Source organism: Panthera onca, chromosome C2 (assembly GCF_046562875.1).
Source record: "Panthera onca isolate mPanOnc1 chromosome C2, mPanOnc1 haplotype 2, whole genome shotgun sequence".
Taxonomy (NCBI): domain Eukaryota; kingdom Metazoa; phylum Chordata; class Mammalia; order Carnivora; family Felidae; genus Panthera; species Panthera onca.
Window position 1 is genome coordinate 68174268 of NC_138347.1, and position 18325 is coordinate 68192592.

The following is an 18325-nucleotide window of genomic DNA, read 5'->3' on the forward strand; positions in this document are numbered from 1 at the left end:
AAGTCAGATGCTTAACTGACTGAGCCACCCAGGCACCCCTACAACATATACTCAATGGCCTAAAAATATCTCTGCTTTAATATCTGTCTGCTAAATCAATTTCCCTAAATCTAACTCATCTCACTGTTTCCCTTTCCTTCCCCACTTCTGTCCTTGGTTCCACCACTTTCTGAGTAAAGTTAGAGACCTTTGGGTACCTTCCCTTCATCCATCAAAACAAGTCTGCCAATAAGGCCTGCATTTTCTTTCTTACCAAATTTTCTATTTCTGCCACCACTCTGTTTATTTATGTAGTTAAGCACATAATAATTCAAAACGATTTGAAGCGTCTTAACAAGGATATATATCATATCTTCAGATAAAATAAAGAAAAATGGACAAAAAAGAAAAGGAGGGTAGGAAAAATAAGATAATACAGAGGTATTATCATTTACAAAAATATATAACAGGAGTTCCTAGGTAGTTATTAGAAGGACCACAGATTTGTTTCCTTGAGCTTCCTGGTAGACAAGGCAAAGAAGTAAACACGCATTCTTGAGATTCATAATTTTCATAAATCAGAAAGAAAATCATGTAATCAGGAGACTCACAGCTTTTCACGGTACTGAGACTGGCTACTGAGAGATTTATCCTGTGAATCAAGTCCTGGAGAATATTTTCAAAATCATCCTCACAATAAATTCAATATCAAACTTTGTACCACAGCTTCCATTTTTTAATCCTCAACGTAAACCATTTGAGCAAAAACAATTCTGAGGTACCAAGACAGTGTGATTCAGGTGTGCGGCACTTTGATGGTCTGGTTCTGCAATAACAAATATGTTTCATCTCAAATATCAAGTACAGTCATCTGGTAGTGGCTGACTGGCACATTTTGAGGAGATGCCAAGTCCAGATTGAGCAGGACTGTCCGGTGGACCAGCCATGTCTACAGTGGGCTCTGGAGGTTTGCCATGTGTTAGTGGACGGCCAGAGAAATGATTTTACTATTTTTTTGTAGACACTTTTTAAAAATAAAATCTTATGTGAAAGTCCAGTGTGTGAAACAGATAAAAGTAGAGCTAGGTAATACTTAAGACACCTCTTTGGAAATCCCTGACAGTATGAAAGCACTAACAGGAAAAATAGGTGGCTGTCATCCTCCATGACTATTAGGACCTGGGACTAAGACTTTTAACATCCATAAACTTACACATAGATTCAGTAATTTTGCCACATTTGCTTTTTCTCTCTTACTCTCTCAGGTTTTGCTGAAGCATTTGACAGTAAGTTGCAGACTTCATGACACTCATAAATATTTTAGCACATATTTCATATGAATAAAGACCGTCTCCTAAATAACAGTGTTATCCCATATAAGAAAATTAACAGTAATACAGTAATATCTAATAGAGTCCATATCCAAATTTCCCCAATTGCTTTCTTATTACTCCCCCCTCTCCAAATATGTGTTCACACACTGCATTAGGTCATTTTGTCTCCTTTGTCTCTTCTGATCTAGAATATACTCTTGCATTTTAAAAAATCATTTTTCATGATGCTGAATTTTTTAAAGAGTTTAAGCCAGTTGTATTATAGAATGCCCCACATTCTGGCTCTGTCTTGCCTAGATTTTCTTTTTTCTTTCTTCTTTTCTTTTCCTTTCCTTTCCTTTCTTTTCTTCTCTTTTCTTTCTTCCTTCCTTCCTTTTTTTTTTTTTTTTTTAAGAACCCAAGCAAGTTTGCTTACAGATTCTAGATTTGTCTGATTCCTCCTGGGTCCTGCAAGCCAGGACTCAAGGAATTTCCCCCACAACCCTGGAGGCCACCTCCCAAAGAGGATGGATGGTCAAAGCATAACTGTGGTCTGCAAGCAGATCCTATCCCACCAGGATTTATGCCCCACTCTTCCAACTGGACCAGAGATTGATTTTCATTAATTAATTTCCTTCTGGACCAGACCCTCTAGCACTTCTCCCACAATTAGAACATGGCTAACCAGGTGAACCAGTGTCCCAAAAGGACTGAGGAGGAGAGAGGCAAAGTGACAAAGTGACATAGACAGAAACTGAACTGCCCTTGAACTGGAGGTGAAAAGCAGGAGTTGGGGAGGCTTGGTCAGCCAACTTCACACAACGAGGACTTAAGATCCTAAACGCTGTTTGCTGTCATGTGGTACATAAAAGATGTTAAAAAATGAAATTAATATTCTTCCCACGGTCTGTTTTTGTGAAACACTGGATCTAAAAAGATTTCTGAATGCAGAAAGGTGCCATCTGGCATTGAAATTGTTGTTTATTTTAATTTTCATTTATGAAAAATAATGGTCATGTTTCATTTGCTGTATCCTGCCAAAGGCTCTTGGCACCGACAGAATATTTTTCTTTATTGATTTGTAGATTGAGAGGATCCAGAATCCAGATCTTTGGAATAGCTACCAAACAAAGAAAAAAGCCATGGATGCCAAGTATGGACATAAAAACAATGAGAAGCAGCTCTTCCATGGGACAGATGTTGACTCAGTGCCACATGTCAACCGAAATGGCTTTAACCGCAGTTACGCTGGGAAAAACAGTAAGGCAGCAAGCAATCTGCCTGCTACTAATGGGGTGTCAGCTGCGAGAACCCAACCTGGGCAAGGGACAGTGTGGTTTGCAGGGTTGGTGGCTGTGCTGCAGCCAGAGTTTCAGGGTTAAGAGTCATTATGTGTCCTCCCAGAAGGACTGACTGGCCCTCGGGGGTGGAGAAGTGATTTTTAAAAATTAAAAACACATGAGGGGCACCTGGGTGGTTCAGTCAGTTGGGCGTCCAACTTCAGGTCTGGTCATGATCTTGCATTTCACGAGTTTGAGCCCCGCGTCGGGCTCTGTGCTGACAACTCAGAGCCTGCAGCCTGCTTCAGATTCTGTGTCTCCCTCTCTCTCTGCCCCTCCTCAGTTTGTGCTCTGTCTCTGTCTCTCTTTCTCTCTCTCTCAGAAATAAACAAACATTAAAAAAATTAAAACACATGAAAAAAATTCTTAAGAGGCTTTGGAGAGAAGAACTGAACGTTATTATAACATTATTTGACGTACCGGGTCAATATGTCAGATTATAGACTAAATTGAACTTTTAAAAAATGTCTTTCTTTATCTTCACAGCTGTGGCATATGGAAAGGGAACCTATTTTGCCGTCAATGCCTGTTATTCTGCCAGCGATACATACTCCAGACCAGACAAAAATGGGAAAAAGCATATGTACTATGTGCGAGTACTTACTGGAACCTACACACGTGGAAATCAATCACTGATTGTGCCTCCACCAAAGAGCCCTGACAACCCTACTGATCTGTATGACACTGTCACAGACTGTGTGCATAATCCGGGTTTATTTGTGGTATTTTATGACTACCAGGCTTACCCAGAGTACCTCATTACTTTTACATATTAACATCTTGGTATCCTTCCCAGAAGACATTGCTCATCTATACATACTGTGTTGTAAAACAAGTTCAGATTTTTTCCCCCCTCTTAACAGCATTTTCTAAGATCAAAGGATACTTATCACTGAAATCAGACTTTCTTCAGCTTCTCCTTCATAACTGGAATGTACCTCTCTTGAGAGCAATAAATTTGAGAATTTAAATCAGATAACTTAGTTGCAACTGTTTGTCCACAACTGTGGACATCAAATCTGTAGAAGGAAAGAACATATTTGTATTTTCAGGAAGGAGAGAATAACGTTCATCTTATAATCTGATTTTTTTTTTAATGTTTATTTCTGAGAGAGAGAGAGACAGCGTGTAAGCGGGGGAGGGACAGAGAGAGAGGAAGACACAGAATCTGAAGCAGGCTGCAGGCTCTGAGCTGACAGCACAGAGTCTGACGTGGGGCTCGAACTCATAGACTGTGAGATCATGACCTGAGCTGAAGTCGGACGCCCAACCAACTGACCCACCCAGGCACCTCAGAATAATGTTCATCTTAAAGTCAGAGGGCACAGCCATGCAATTTCAGCTGCTGCTGAAGGAGACAGCTGGTATCACATTGGGATGCCATATTCCTTGAGGAGCACAATATTACTGAGCACAATATTACTGTAGGATTGCTGATTTCCCTGAGGACAGGGATGGTGTCTAACTCATTTTGTTTTTTTTTAATCCCTGGGCTGAGGTCTGTGCCTTATGTAAACAGAAGCTCTAGAAATGTTTTATAAACCAACTAAGAAAGAGAAAGCATAGTCAGACTCCAACCCAAAGTAGGAGCCATCTCTTTTACATCCTAGACTTTGCCTTAAATTGAAGATTGTACGACAGGGAATAGAACCATGACAGGTGGGACAGCTCCAGTCAGGCTTCTGGAATCACAGTGCAGATGTGCCCCACATGGTTCAGGGGCTGTGGTCTAGTTTGTGGCCCAAGGGAGTTGTGTCCCACCCACTTGTGCAGCACAGCAACCCTGGCTCAGACTGGTCCATTTGTATGTTGACCCCAAATCTGCCTTCATCTATCTTCTGTTGGTCTTAGTTCTGCCCAGTGACAACAGTGAGATAAGCCTGCCACACTGTCAGCATGAAACCCTTCTACTATGTTAAGATTAAGGGTTAAGATTAAACCCTTCTACTATGTTCTAATGTTATTAAATAGCATATTTTCTTTATGCACTCAATTTTGATTATTTTAAAGACTTGTGCATAAATAAACCAAAGGAATCAAGCAGTCATATTGCTAATTTGTTAGCTCAGTATCTATTAGATAGTAAAGTGTTGTGTTTTTTTTTTCCCCCCCAGGTAAATTTTAGATTCAGACACTATTCATTGAGCACCTAGATTGTACCAGGTAATATAATAAGTGCTTTCACATAGAGTATTTATTTTATTCTTTCAAACAATTCTATGAGGTAAGAATATATCCCCATTTTATTATTTTTTTAATGTTTATTTTTATTTATTTTTAGAGACAGAGTGTGAGTTTGAGGGGTGGGTAGAGAGAGGGAGGGAGAGAGAGAATCACAAGCACGCTGTGTGCTGTCAGTGCAGAGACCTATGCGGGCTCAACCTCACAAACCATGAGATCATGACCTGAGCCAGAATCAAGAGCTGGATGCTTAATGGACTGAGCCACCCAGGCGCTCCCATATCCACATTTTAAAGTTGAGGAAACATGCTCAGAGTGAAGAAGCTTCCTTGCCTGAGGTCACCTAGGTAGTAGTCCTCAGAGACAGAAACACAATCTTGGTCCTTGTGTCATCAAGCCCTTTGCTCTTCCCATTACAGAATATGGCCTCTGATTAATGTTACCATTTCAGAAACAGCTCAGGTTATCTATGAATGACCCTCATATTTCCTTGGCTTTTTCCTTCTGCCTTTGATTTCCACTATAGTCTCTTCCTTTGAAACTCTGTAGGCCAAGAGACTAGACTGATGCCAGGGGGTGTCGCTAGGAGGCTAAAGGCACTCTTCCTTGGCTGCTGCGAACTACCTCACTCCAAGTTTGGGAGGCTGAGGGGGCCACAGGTACTGCTTCATTAATGGACATCTTGAAATTTTTCTTGCTGTTGCTATTTGTTTTTTAAGTGGATTGGCAAAGACTCCTTATTGTTTAGGAGTGGCTTCACAGCCACTGGTGTCTGAACGCAGGCTTGACAATGAATGTAAGAAATAAAAAGGAGAGACCTGCTCTCTGATTTGCTCTTGTTTTCCACTGGTTTGGTTAACTCAGGGCAAACCTGAGTATCAGGGTGTATTGCACCAAAGTGTAATGATCCTGTCAGTAAATGTCATAGTTATCCTCAATCTAAACAAATGTATGTCATTTACCTCCTTTTTGAATAAAATATTTGGAAAATACATTTGGTGGTAAACCTCTTTATCCTTAAGGGCAGATACAGGAGAGCTTGATGATAAACACAGGCCACTGTTGATACAAGACTACAACTAAACACGAGAGCATCAAGGGGTCCTCAGAGTGTTAATAATATTCAGCTGAAAATTACAGTAAGGGCACAGTACAGGATTAGTTCAGTAAATCTGAAGGGCAAATTGACCCCAATAAGAAGTTCCTGCTAAACCAAGCCCACTTTGAGACTGTGAGAGGTCTTGGGGGTTTCCCCTAGGGCCAGAGATTCTTAAATATTTTTGGTATTTGAATCACCTGAGGTGTTTGCTGAGCTAACAAGTTCTGGCCCATCCCAAAGGAGTCAGGTTCTGTAGCTCTAGAGCGGTGCCTAGAAATATGCATTTTCAGCAAGCATCTCAAATGATTCTGATATCCTGATACTCAGAGCCATGTAGGACTTTCATGACTCCAGGGACTTTTGCCTTCATGGGCCCCTTACTCCATAAAAAGTAAAAAGTATTAACAATTACACTTTGCAACTGAAATGATATAACTGTGAATGCAATTGAAGCTGAATTACATGTTTTTTGTTTGCTTTTTTTTTTTTTTTAATTTCAAAAGAATCTAAAGCATTTTGGGGAACTCTAAAAGCTCATGGGCTCTAGTCACTGTGCCAACTGGACAGGTTCGCCCTGCTAATGCCTGGGTACTTTGGGTGTGATGCTGAGTCTGTATTCTCACTAAAAATTTTGTTTGGAGTTCTTCCATTCTCATTGTGAGCAGAGCTGGAACCCACTGCCCTACCCAGATGTGGCCCGGTCCGGAAAACAGGGGAGAATAAGCCTGTATTCTTTGACGCCTCTGGCCTCTGCAGGGTCAATGCATTTATCTAATAATTTCACTCACTCAGGCATGCTTATCTGAGAAATGCAGGATGAAATGCGATCCAGCTCCTTTTGGTGGCTGATGGCCTCCCCCTTTTACTGTCTTTCCTCACTACCATACTCCACACATAGCCAGGATCTCCATCTCGATAAAATCAGGAAATATCTCCCATCACCCACTTACACTTAGAAATCCATTCATACCAATGTCCTAACTCTCTTCCCAGGTCTCAGCGTGTCAAAGACTGTTACCTCTAACTGAATTAAATGTTTTATCTCAGAATATATTTCAAATTTCTCTGACCCCAACCTACATGAGGACATGAAGAAATATACTTTATATCAGGCCTAGCACACACACAAATATAACTGAAAAGTTTTATGAAATACACTTATCCTGGAAAAATACTTCTCCTGAAAAATTGTATGAAATAATACACTTTCTAAAGAGTTCACTGAAATCACCTATTCTGTTCCACTTTTTAAAAATGCTGGTCTCACTTACTATATTAATATGTCTACTTCTGCAGTAAGGATCCGCTTCCCAAGGGGAACAGACATCTTGCCCTTGGCCACAACATCCTTTACTCCAATGTATTTGATGGAGTATTGCCAAAAAGTTCTTTTTATAATCCACTCAGCCCAATATTTAACAAGCCCCCAACAGTATGCTGGACACTCTGATCAAGGCTCTATGAATACAGTAATAATCAAAACCAGGTCCATACTCCCATGGAGTGACATTCTGGTTAATAAACAATAATTATATAAATAGGTAATTCAAATAAATAGGTATATAGTGGTCAATTGGTAGTAAGTCCTACAGACAGGTTTCTTCCAGACCCTTCTTTTCCTAGGCATGTTCATATAACACCTTCCTCTCTTCTAGAGGGCATATACTTTTTTTTTTGGATGTACTGATACCCTGAGTCTGAAGACTGAGAAGGATGGAGACAGTTGTCAATTCATCTGAAAAGATTACTTTGCTTGGGGTACCTGGGTGGCTCAGTCAGTTGAGCAACTGACTCTTGATTTTGCCTCAGGTCACGATCCCAGGGTTGTAGTATCAAGCTCTGCTTTGGGCTCTGTGCAGAGTATGGAGACGGCTTGAGATATTCTCTCTCTCTCTCTCCTTCTGCCCCTCTCCCCCACTCGCTCTCAAAAAAAATATTATTTTGCTTATCTTTTCTGTTATATATTTGTTTCACAAATGGTTACTCAGAAATCAACATACTTTTCTAATTCTAAATTCTTACTTTGTAATAGTAATAATTATCCCCAGATCTTCTTGCAAATGTAATGAAAGTAGGTAGGATCAATTTCACTAAATCAAACTTTTAGTTAGTTTCAGGAGTCAGTAACCTCCAGTGCTTTTCATTCCCAGGACTGGTGTTTCTAGATGTCTCAGTTCCTTCCATAGAGAGGACTTATATTGGACCCCCATCTACTTTTTTTCCTGCTCTAGATGGCAGGGGTTAACCAGTGAGAATTCTGCAGGTGTCACAAGTGTGATCACTTCAGATCAAGGCTAGAATCCACCCAATGGATGCATTAGGCCAGGGTTTGTCAAACTTTTTAAGGGGACAGACAGTATTTTCAGCTCTGTGGGCCAGCTGTCTTAGTCACTACTCAACTCTGACACTGTAACTCTAAAGCTGCCATAGACAATATGTAAATGAATGGCATGGCTGTGTTCCAATAAAACTTTATTTACAAAACAAGCAGCAGGCTGACCTCTGCTTGAGACTGCTGAAGAGATTACTTTCTGTTAAGAACACCTGGGACTTGAGGTAGGCTGAAAGGATAGGATGGGACAGGAAAGGCAAAGTCACTGAAGAAAGAAGGCCCAACAAATAACAAAGAGCCAGTCTGTCCAAGGAGCAATGTTCATGAATGAAGGTGGCAAGAGACTGAAACACAATTAGGTAAGAACAAGTACATTTATAAGCATGTACCATTAATTTTTGCTCTTCCATCTTTTATTTAAAAATCACACCGTTTCAAAAAATATTTTAAAAGTATTATTTTTAAAGCCATTTTCCTTAGAACCACAAACTTCTTCCTTGTATCAGAAGCTGTGCCACTATCCTGGTTACTTGTGGGTTCAGCAAGCAGTCTAGCAAGTCATCTGTAGAAATAAGTGTTTGAGAAGGAGCCACATTACTATTTGAAGCATTTTGCTCCACACTTGCATCCTCACTTTTACTCATCATTCGTTGCCTCTTGGTACAATGCAATTTTCCAGAGTGTTCTCCATCTTCTCCAACAAAGTCTTTACCATCACCTTCAAATATACTTCCTGTCTTTGAGGGTAGTTCTTCAGAAGTCAGTATTACAGGAACCAGATCAGGGCCAAAGAGACTTGCTGCCTCCTGTTTTACCACTCCCAAGCTTAAGTCCTGGCCACCTGTCTGTTCCATCTCCATGTGATTGTGCACATTTAATCCTTCCTTTTTCATGTGCTCTCTGTTTGTTCTCAGTGCTTGGATTTCTACTACCTTAGATGTTCTGTAATAATCGAAAAGGGCGGAAACAGCTCTATTTAAGTACCGACAATTGACTTCATGGGATGTTTCCTCAACCTAAGGAAAAAGAAAAACTCTTTAGAATGGATATGTGCATTTACATGAATTAGAAAGCAAATGTTCTAGCCAGGGTCGATTTATTACAGGAAATTAATTGCCATGATGAAATCCAGAAGCGGCCTACCTCAGTTGGGTTTAACCAAGCTCTGGTATTGTGTGGGTCCTCTGCAGTTTTGAGGGCACACACAAGTATGCGTGTGATTGCCTCTTCTACCCGGGCTTGGTGGTCCTCTTCCTGAGTCAATATCAAAAAACACATTTTTTTTCATTTGTCTGTATGTCTCATGGCTTAAAACAGAATAGAGTTTAATTGTGTGTCCTATTGTCTTATTAATATAAGCTTTGTTATAGAAGGAATGAACATGTTGTTGGAAGACCACAACTTTTATGTATTCACTATCACCTGCCATCTAGAAGAGCTGCAGAATATTTCACCAACCAAACGGAAGTATTATCTTGTCTATAAGACATAGGCCTTAAGTATGAGCCATCTTGTGATGTTTTTTCCAATTTTTTCCATTTGTTGGCATGTTTAACATTTTTTTTTTAAAAAAGCACTGAATTTGATAAGCTAATTGAGGAATGGAAGAAAAATTGTAATAAACATTCTTGGCCACAAGAATGGAATGGCTAAAAGTCCAAATACGTTTTTTTTAAAGATACAATAAGCAAAGACTATAGCGTTAATGATAAATTACATTAAAATCAACTTCTGTTCATCAAAAGGCACCAAAAGGGAAAAAACAAACCAGATGTCTGTAACACATAAAACTGGTAGGAGATTAATATCCAGAATATGTAAAGAATCTGCACACATCAGTAAGACAAACAACCCAATCTTTTAAAATGGGAAAAAGGGGGTGCCTGGGTGGCTAAGTCAGTTAAGCCTCCAACTCTTGATTTTGGCTCGGGTCATGAGTTCATGATTCATGGGTTAAGCCCTGCACCAGGCTCCACGCTGACTGCATGGAGTCTACTTGGGACTCTCTCGCTCCCTTTATCTCTGCCCCTCCCCTGCTCATGCTTGAGCTCACTCACTCTCTCTTTCTCAAAATAAGTAAAAATTTTTTAAAAATGGGCAAAAGACATGAAGACAAGCATTTCAAAAAAGAGCAATCACATGACTAATAAACACGAAAATATGCCATGAATAATAAGGAGATACAAATCGAGAAACTGATGAAATTGGTGAAAGAGAGTCTCATAATTCCAAGTGGTGGAGAAATGTGCATTGACAGACTCACTGATGGTGGGAGTACAAACTGGGACAGCAGTTTGGAAAACATGTTGGCATTATCTTGTAAAATTGAGTGCTGTATACTCTACAGACCAGCAATTCTACTCCTAGAGAAGTACATAGTTTTTAGAGAAACTCTTGTACATGTGTAACAGAATATTCTATTTATAAAAACAAAAAATAGGAAACACTCAATTATCCAGCAACAGAACAAAGAACGAATAAACTGGGTACATTAATATAAGACAGTATTATACCACTGTGAAAAGGAATTAAATCCCCATGATAAGACACCACTTCACACTAGAATGGCTATAATAAAAAAGAAAATATAAAGTGTTGGTGAGGAAGTGGAGAAATCAGAATCTTTGTACACTGCTGGTGAAACAATACTGCTTGGGAAACAGCCTGGCAGTTTCTCAAAAGGCTAAACACAGAGTTGCTATATGTGATGGTTAATTTTAAAGTTTATTTATTTTGAGAGAAAGAAAGAGTGATTGTAAGTGGGGGAGGGGTATAGAGATTGGGAGAGAGAGAATCGCAACCAGGCTCTGTGCTGTCAGTGAGGGCTTGAGCTCACAAGTTGTGAGATTATGACCTGACCCAAAATCAAGAGTCAGATGTTTAACTGACTGAGCCACCCAGGCGCCCCTGTGACGGTTAATTTTATTAGTCAACTTGGTTAGGCTATGGTACCCAGTTGTCAAACCCTACCTAGTCTAAATGTTGCTGTGAAAATACTTTATAGAGGTGATTAACCTTTACAATCAGTTGACTTTAAGGAGATTATCCTCAATAATGTAGGTGGACCTCATGTGAAGGCCTTAAAAGCAAAGACTAAGGTTTCCTGGAGAAGGGAATTCTGCCTCATGATTGTAATAGAAATCTTGAGACCCTGAGTGAGTAGGTTTCTGGTCTGCCAGCCATCCTACAGATTTCAGACTCCAGACTTAAACTTCAACTCTTGTCTGAGTTTCCAGCCTGCTGGCCTGTCCTTAGGATCCATTAATATAGCATATGATCCAGAAATTCCACTCCTAGATGGTCACACAGGAGAAATGAAAACATATGTTCACATAAAAAACTGTACACAAATGTTAACAGTAGCATTATTCATAATAGCAAAAAGTCGACACAAGCCACATATCCACCAGGTGATGAGTAGATAAACAAAATGTAGTATATTCATTCAGTGGAATATTATTCAGCCATAAAAGGGAATGAATTATCGGGGCACCTGGATGGCTCAGTCAGTTAAGCGACCGACTCTTGATTTCAGCTCAGGTCATGATCTCACTGTCGGTGAGATAGAGCCGGGCATCGGGCTCTGAACTGACAGCACAGAGTCTGCTTGGGATTCTCTCTCTCCCCCTCTCTCTGCCCCTCCCCTGCTCCCACTCTCTCTCTCTAAAAATAAATAAATAAACATTTAAAAAAAAAGCCAAAACGTTAAAATGTTTTTTTTAAATTTTTTTTTAACGTTTATTTATTTTTTGAGAGAGAGACAGAGCGTGAGCAGGGGAGGGGCAGAGAGAGAGAGGGAGACACAGAATCTGAAGCAGGATCCAGGCTCTGAGCTGTCAGCACAGAGCCTGATGCAGGGCTCGAACTCACGGACCGCGAGATCATGACCTGAGTCGAAGTCGGACACTTAACTGACTGAGCCACCCAGACACCCCTAAAACGCTTTTTAAAAAAGGGAAGATAGTATGATATATGCTACAACATAGGTGAATCTTGAAAATACATAATGCTGAGTGAAAGATGCTGGCCACAAAAGACCACATACTACATGATTCCCAAATTGGCAAATCTATAGAGACAGAAAATAGGTTGGTGATTGCCTAAAGCTAGAGGGGAAAATAGGTTGGTGATTGCCTACAGCTAGAGGGGAGCAACTACTAACACGCAAGGGGTTTCTTTTCAGGTTGATGAAAATGTTCTAAAATTGATTATAGTATGATCGCACAATTCCTTTTTTTTTATGAAATCCATTCACTTTTTAAAAAAAAAAAAAATTTTTTTTAACGTTTATTTGTTTTTGGGATAGAGAGAGACAGAGCATGAACGGGGGAGGGGCAGAGAGAGAGGGAGACACAGAATCGGAAGCAGGCTCCAGGCTCTGAGCCATCAGCCCAGAGCCCGACGCGGGGCCCGAACTCACGGACCGTGAGATCGTGACCTGAGCTGAAGTCGGACGCCCAACCGACTGAGCCACCCAGGCGCCCCAATTCACTTTTTTTTTTTAAATATATGAAATTTATTGCCAAATTGGTTTCCATACAGCACCCAGTGTTCATCCCAAAAGATGCCCTCTTCAATACCCATCACCCACCCTCCCCTCCCTCCCACCCATCAGCCCTCAGTTTGTTCTCATTTTTAAAAAAAATTTTTTTTTCAACGTTTTTTATTTATTTTTGGGACAGAGAGACAGAGCATGAACGGGGGAGGGGCAGAAAGAGAGAGGGAGACACAGAATCGGAAACAGGCTCCAGGCTCCGAGCCATCAGCCCAGAGCCTGACGCGGGGCTCGAACTCACGGACCGCGAGATCGTGACCTGGCTGAAGTCGGACGCTTAACCGACTGCGCCACCCAGGCGCCCCTGTTCTCATTTTTTAAGAGTCTCTTATGCTTTGGCTCTCTCCCACTCTAACCTCTTTTTTTTTTTTTCCTTCCCCTCCCCCATGGGTTCCTGTTAAGTTTCTCAGGATCCACATAAGAGTGAAAACATATGTTATCTGTCTTTCTCTGTATGGCTTATTTCACTTAGCATAACACTCTCCAGTTCCGTCCACGTTTCTACAAAGGGCCATATTTCATTCTTTCTCATTGCCACATAGTACTCCATTGTGTATATAAACCACAATTTCTTTATCCATTCATCAGTTGATGGACATTTAGGCTCTTTCCATAATTGATCGCACAATTCCTGAATATACTTAAAATTTCTGAACTTCAGGCTTTATTGTTTTTCCACAGAGTATTCAAATGCACTTATTTGGGATCCTAAAATAGTTCTATTCTAGTCCATTTGCTTCTTAATGGGCTTTTAAAAAGCTGCACTTTTTTAAAGCTACCAAAACTAGTAAAAGAAGTAAAACTCCTCGAAGCTCTCAAAAACCTCCAAGAAATTTTTTTAATTGAGGTATAACTGACACACAATGTTACATTCATTTCAGGTGTACAACATAGTGACTCAACAACTTATACACTGCTATGCTCACCACGAGTGTAGTCACCATCTGTCACCATACAACATTCCTACAATTCCACTGACTCTATTCCCTATGCTGTACCTTTCATCCCCGTGACTCATTCATTCCATAACTGGAAGGCTGTACCTCCCCCTACCCTTCATCCAGAAAGGAGAGGAGTGGGGGGGGATGAGCGAAATTACACCATTACAAATATGTTACATATATATTATTTTACATGTATAAATACAATAAGACACAAAAATGGAAAAATTATTAGAGCAAGAGGAAAGTTGTTAAAAAATTAACAAAAATATTCTTTAAAGTTTGGGGGAAAATATTAATAAAGTAAATATATTTCAATACTAAAAGAATAAGGAGGAATACTAAAAGAAACAGATTTTAAAAAGGCACAATTGAGAAGAATTGAGAATATACTTTATCCTTTGGAAAATATTAAAATAGAATCTGCACCACTTTAACAGAGAAACAAAGAACAGATGAATATTGTACCACCTGAACAGAACTAAAATTTCTACTTTTTTCCCCAAATCTATGTGACTTGTGACAAGAATACCAGAGTCAGGAGTTTGCCTGAGTTACCGAATATTTTACGTTTTAAAACCTAAGGGTTTTTGGAGTCAAATTTGGCAACGTGAAAAAACTATGGTTCAGTGCTTGAAGAGATAAGGATAAAAGCAACACATGACAGAGGAAGATAATAATTACTCAGCTCCTAATCTGCATTCCAGTTTTTCAAGGAAGAATGAATGAACTGTGAAGTATATAGAAGTTATAGAAGGAACTACATTTCTGGCTTGGTGAAGGACAGAAATCATCTACTTTAAGTCAGCGTAACTTGTATACTCAATGACACCAATCCTTTGAAAACTTCTAAGAGAGACAGCTGAACAGACAGTATATAACAAACTTCTAAAAAGACCATAGTGAAGGCTTTTAAAATCTTGGGGCCAGGTGAACTCAAATCTAAATAAAACAGGAACAAATGGTATTCTATATAGTACGTTAAGAAAGAATACATCACAACCAAGTATGGATTTGTTCCAGAAATTGATGGCCCATACTAGAAAATCCATTGATTTAATTTACTCAAATACCAGATATTTACTAAAGAGGAGTCTTATTTGATCATTTCCATCGACGCTTAAAAGGCATTCTACAAAGTTTAACACCTTTCCTGAATTAAAAAAACCCCAACAAAATAAGTAATGAATTGACAGATACTTAACATATATATATATATATATATATATATATATATATATATATATACACACACACACACAACTCACCCACAAATCCAGCATTTTACTTCAAGAAAAATCACTAGAGAATTCTCTCTAAAATCAGAAAAAGACAAGGATGCCCCCTATCTCCATTATTTTGTATTATTGATTTGGAAGTACTAGCCAATGTGATTGGACAAAGGAAAATAACTACAGGAAAACAAATTGGAAAGGAACAGGTAAAAGTATCTTAATTTTCAGATAATCTGAGAGATACCTTAAAACCCAAGAAAGTCAATAAAAAAATCACTACACACAAGAAAATAATTCAAATTAACACAAAAATCAATAGTCTTCATATACACCAACAACATCCACTCAAATGATATAATGGAAGAGAAGACCCACCTCACTTACCATAGCAGCCAAAAAAAGATAAAATGCCCAGGAATAAACCTTGAAAAGAAATGTGCAAATCCAATGTGAGGAAAACTTTAAAACAATCCTGGAACAAAGACAACTAGACTTGGACGAGAAGAAAGATATCTCATTCCTGGATAGGACATTTCAACACCATACAGCTCATATAAAATTTAATATAAATGGAATAAAAATATCAATCATTTTTTTCCCTGAAGGTAGATGAACTGACTCTAAAGATCACATGAAAAAACAAATTCAAGAAGAGTCAGGGAAACACTGCAAAAAAAAAAAAGGTTTCTGCCCTTACAGATACTAAAACCATACTGTAAGACTTCTCTAGATAAAACAGGGTGAAGTGTTGAAAGAACATGAAGAAAGGCCAATGGAAGAAATAGACCCAACCAAGTACACATAGATATCTAGTATATGATTAAAGCAACATTTCAAATCACCAGAGAAAAGACAGACTTTAAAATAAATGATGTCCCTGACAATTCTATTATCATTTGGTAAAAGATAAAAATAGATCTCAGAGTGCCTGAGTAGCGCAGTCGGTTAAGCTTCCGACTTCAGCTCAGGTCATGATCTCGCCGTCAGTGAGTTAGAGCCTGCTTTGAGCTCTGTGCTGACAGCACAGAGCCTGGAGCCTGCTTTGGATTCTGTTTCTCCTGCTCTCTCTCTCTCTGCCCCTCCACTGCGCTCTCTCTCTCTCTCTCTCTCTCAAAAATAAATAAACATTAAAAAATTTAAAAAAAATAGACCGCAACCTTACATCATACATTAGTAAAAACCACTAATTGGATGAGAGACCTAAATGTAAAAAAAATGAAACAATCCAAGTTCTAAACTCCTTTATGACCTGGAAAAAGGAAATGTTTTTCTAACTATGATTCAGAAATCAGAAGCAATAACGTTCAACAATATATCCTGTTGGTGAGGCTGTGGAGGAAAGAAACACATCATGTACTACTGATGGAAATGCAAAATGGCACAATCACTGTAAAGTAGAATTTGGCAAAACCTAACAAAATTAAAGATCCATTTACCTCGTGATTTGGCTAACCCACTTTTAAGACTACCCAAAGACACTCTCCTGGCAAATATAAAACAACATGTGCACAAGGTTACTCACTGGCACTATTTATAATTACAAAAGGCTGGAAACAACCCAAACATCCATCCACATGGGAACCAGTGAATAAATGATTCTGTGCCATATAATGGGGTACTGAACAGCTGTTGGGGAAAAAAGTGAAAATATCTCTGTAATATCATGTAGTCAAGTTCAGAATAGCATTATAGTATTGTTGTGTGAAAAAAGCAGGGTGCAGAACACTGTAACTTATTACTTTCTGTGTAAGAAAGGAGAGGAACTAAGAGGGAATATATATGGATAAGCATATAAATCAAATATATAAAGGTTTGTTTATATTATTATTCACATATAAAGTCATAAATATATTTGTTCATTTAGTTAATTATTTCCATATATGTTCACAAAGAAGATACACTGGAATGATAAACTAGAAATAATTAAAAACAGAGCCTTGCCCAAGGGAAGAAGGATGGAATGGAGGGGACAGAGAGGAAAAGGAGAATTCTCTACATATACTTTTTAATACCATTTTAACAAGTTAAATGATTAATGTATTCAAAATATTAAATTAGGTCAAAATGGGAAAAAAAGTAAATCCTAATGTTGAAAACACACTGAAACAAACAAATCTACCTAAAATTAGTAACATGACCACAAGTGAAAAGAATCCCTTCACAGTAATTTCTAAACACAGTACTTTGTACCCCCTTACTGGAATATGGTCTAACAATAAAAAGGATCAAAAAGAATCTTAAATTTTATTTGCAAGTTTTGATATTGGAATTTTGAAACTGTAAATGTGAACGTCTTAAACACATATAGGTGAATAAAGGAAATAAGTAGATGTTACTGTAAGGATGGATCTGGATTTTCAGTGTAAGAGAAGAGATAAAAACACAGAAACAAATAGGGAAAAAATTTATAATATTAATCTTGAATTAGAAATATAAATATATCCATATCTACCTATCTACCTACCTATCTATCTATCTATCTTACAATCTAGCTTTATCACTTAAAGGTCTGGAAACAGTGACACACCAGTAAAAACGAACGACAGCCTCAGAGCCCCAATCTCAGTTTCTAAGTACCATCCCTCACTGAAACGAACCATGACCACTTGGAGAAATTACTGATTTCCAAGTGTGAGGCAAGGAAAATACAAGGCAATCCTGAGATATCTTCTTGTACTAGAAAGCAAGGATACATTCTAGGATGAATGAGGACATATCAAAAGGGCACAGGCCCGCTTGAAGGAGTTCACTAACAACACAGAAGAGAACCAAATTCAAAACTATCCTGGCAAGCTGGAATGCTCAACCAAATGACCATGACAACAGCTGAGAGAGGTGACTGGAGTCCTGGATGCAGGTTTAAATAACCAGCTTTACAGCTTCACAAGGGAGGGCAGCCAGACATGGAAGCTGATCATGTGAACAAAAGCACTGGATATTCTCAAGCTGAATATGAACCCAAAGTGAGATCAGCTTCCTAAAGGCTAATGCAATATTATAAGCAGCACTGAATAAATTTAGGATCTAAGTCATGTGAGACAGAAATCATATTCCATGAACTGAGGCCTCCTGGTATTTGTACATTAGGAGGGCTACTCTTGACATAATAGTCCTTCCTCCTCCTCATAGCAATTTCTGTTTTTAAACACTTCCCATGTGTTAGGCAGCGGATTAGTTTTCCCCAACTTCAGTCTCACAACTACCCTACTGAGGTGGGTGCAATCATAATCCCCATTCTGCAAGTGAGGAAACTTAGGCTTAATGAGATTAGCTAACTATCTAGGTTAGCCAGCTAATAAAGGTACAGACCTGAAACTTAAACCTACCAAGTTCCAAAGTCTATGACCAAA

The 18325-nt window shown here is 38.9% G+C and overlaps 2 protein-coding genes across 8 annotated transcripts in view; one reads left to right on the forward strand and one right to left on the reverse strand.

Annotated features, from left to right (window-relative positions):
* The window catches only part of PARP14 (poly(ADP-ribose) polymerase family member 14), a 42092-nt gene extending 38481 nt beyond the window's left edge, over nucleotides 1-3611 (forward strand). For 3 of the 4 annotated variants that reach the window (XM_060639777.3, XM_060639778.3, XM_060639779.3), the window contains 2 exons: nucleotides 2378-2552; nucleotides 3119-3611. In XM_060639777.3, coding sequence (XP_060495760.3) covers nucleotides 2378-2552; nucleotides 3119-3408 — 465 coding nt within the window. In that variant the 3' untranslated portion in view covers nucleotides 3409-3611. Of the gene's footprint in view, nucleotides 1-2377; nucleotides 2553-3118 lie in introns of those variants that run through there. The other variant, XM_060639780.3, reaches the window with a different exon arrangement.
* Nucleotides 3612-4722: 1111 nt separating this feature from the next.
* Nucleotides 4723-18325, reverse strand: part of HSPBAP1 (HSPB1 associated protein 1) — a 62384-nt gene continuing 48781 nt past the window's right edge. Inside the window, exons 7-9 of one of the 4 annotated variants that reach the window (XM_060639783.3) lie at nucleotides 15360-15398; nucleotides 9388-9498; nucleotides 4723-9260 (exon numbers count right to left, since the gene is read on the reverse strand). In XM_060639783.3, the coding sequence (XP_060495766.2) occupies nucleotides 8721-9260; nucleotides 9388-9498; nucleotides 15360-15398 (690 nt within the window). In that variant the 3' untranslated portion in view covers nucleotides 4723-8720. Of the gene's footprint in view, nucleotides 9261-9387; nucleotides 9499-15350; nucleotides 15399-18325 lie in introns of all 4 variants that reach the window. The other 3 variants (XM_060639782.3, XM_060639785.3, XM_060639786.3) reach the window with 3 other exon arrangements.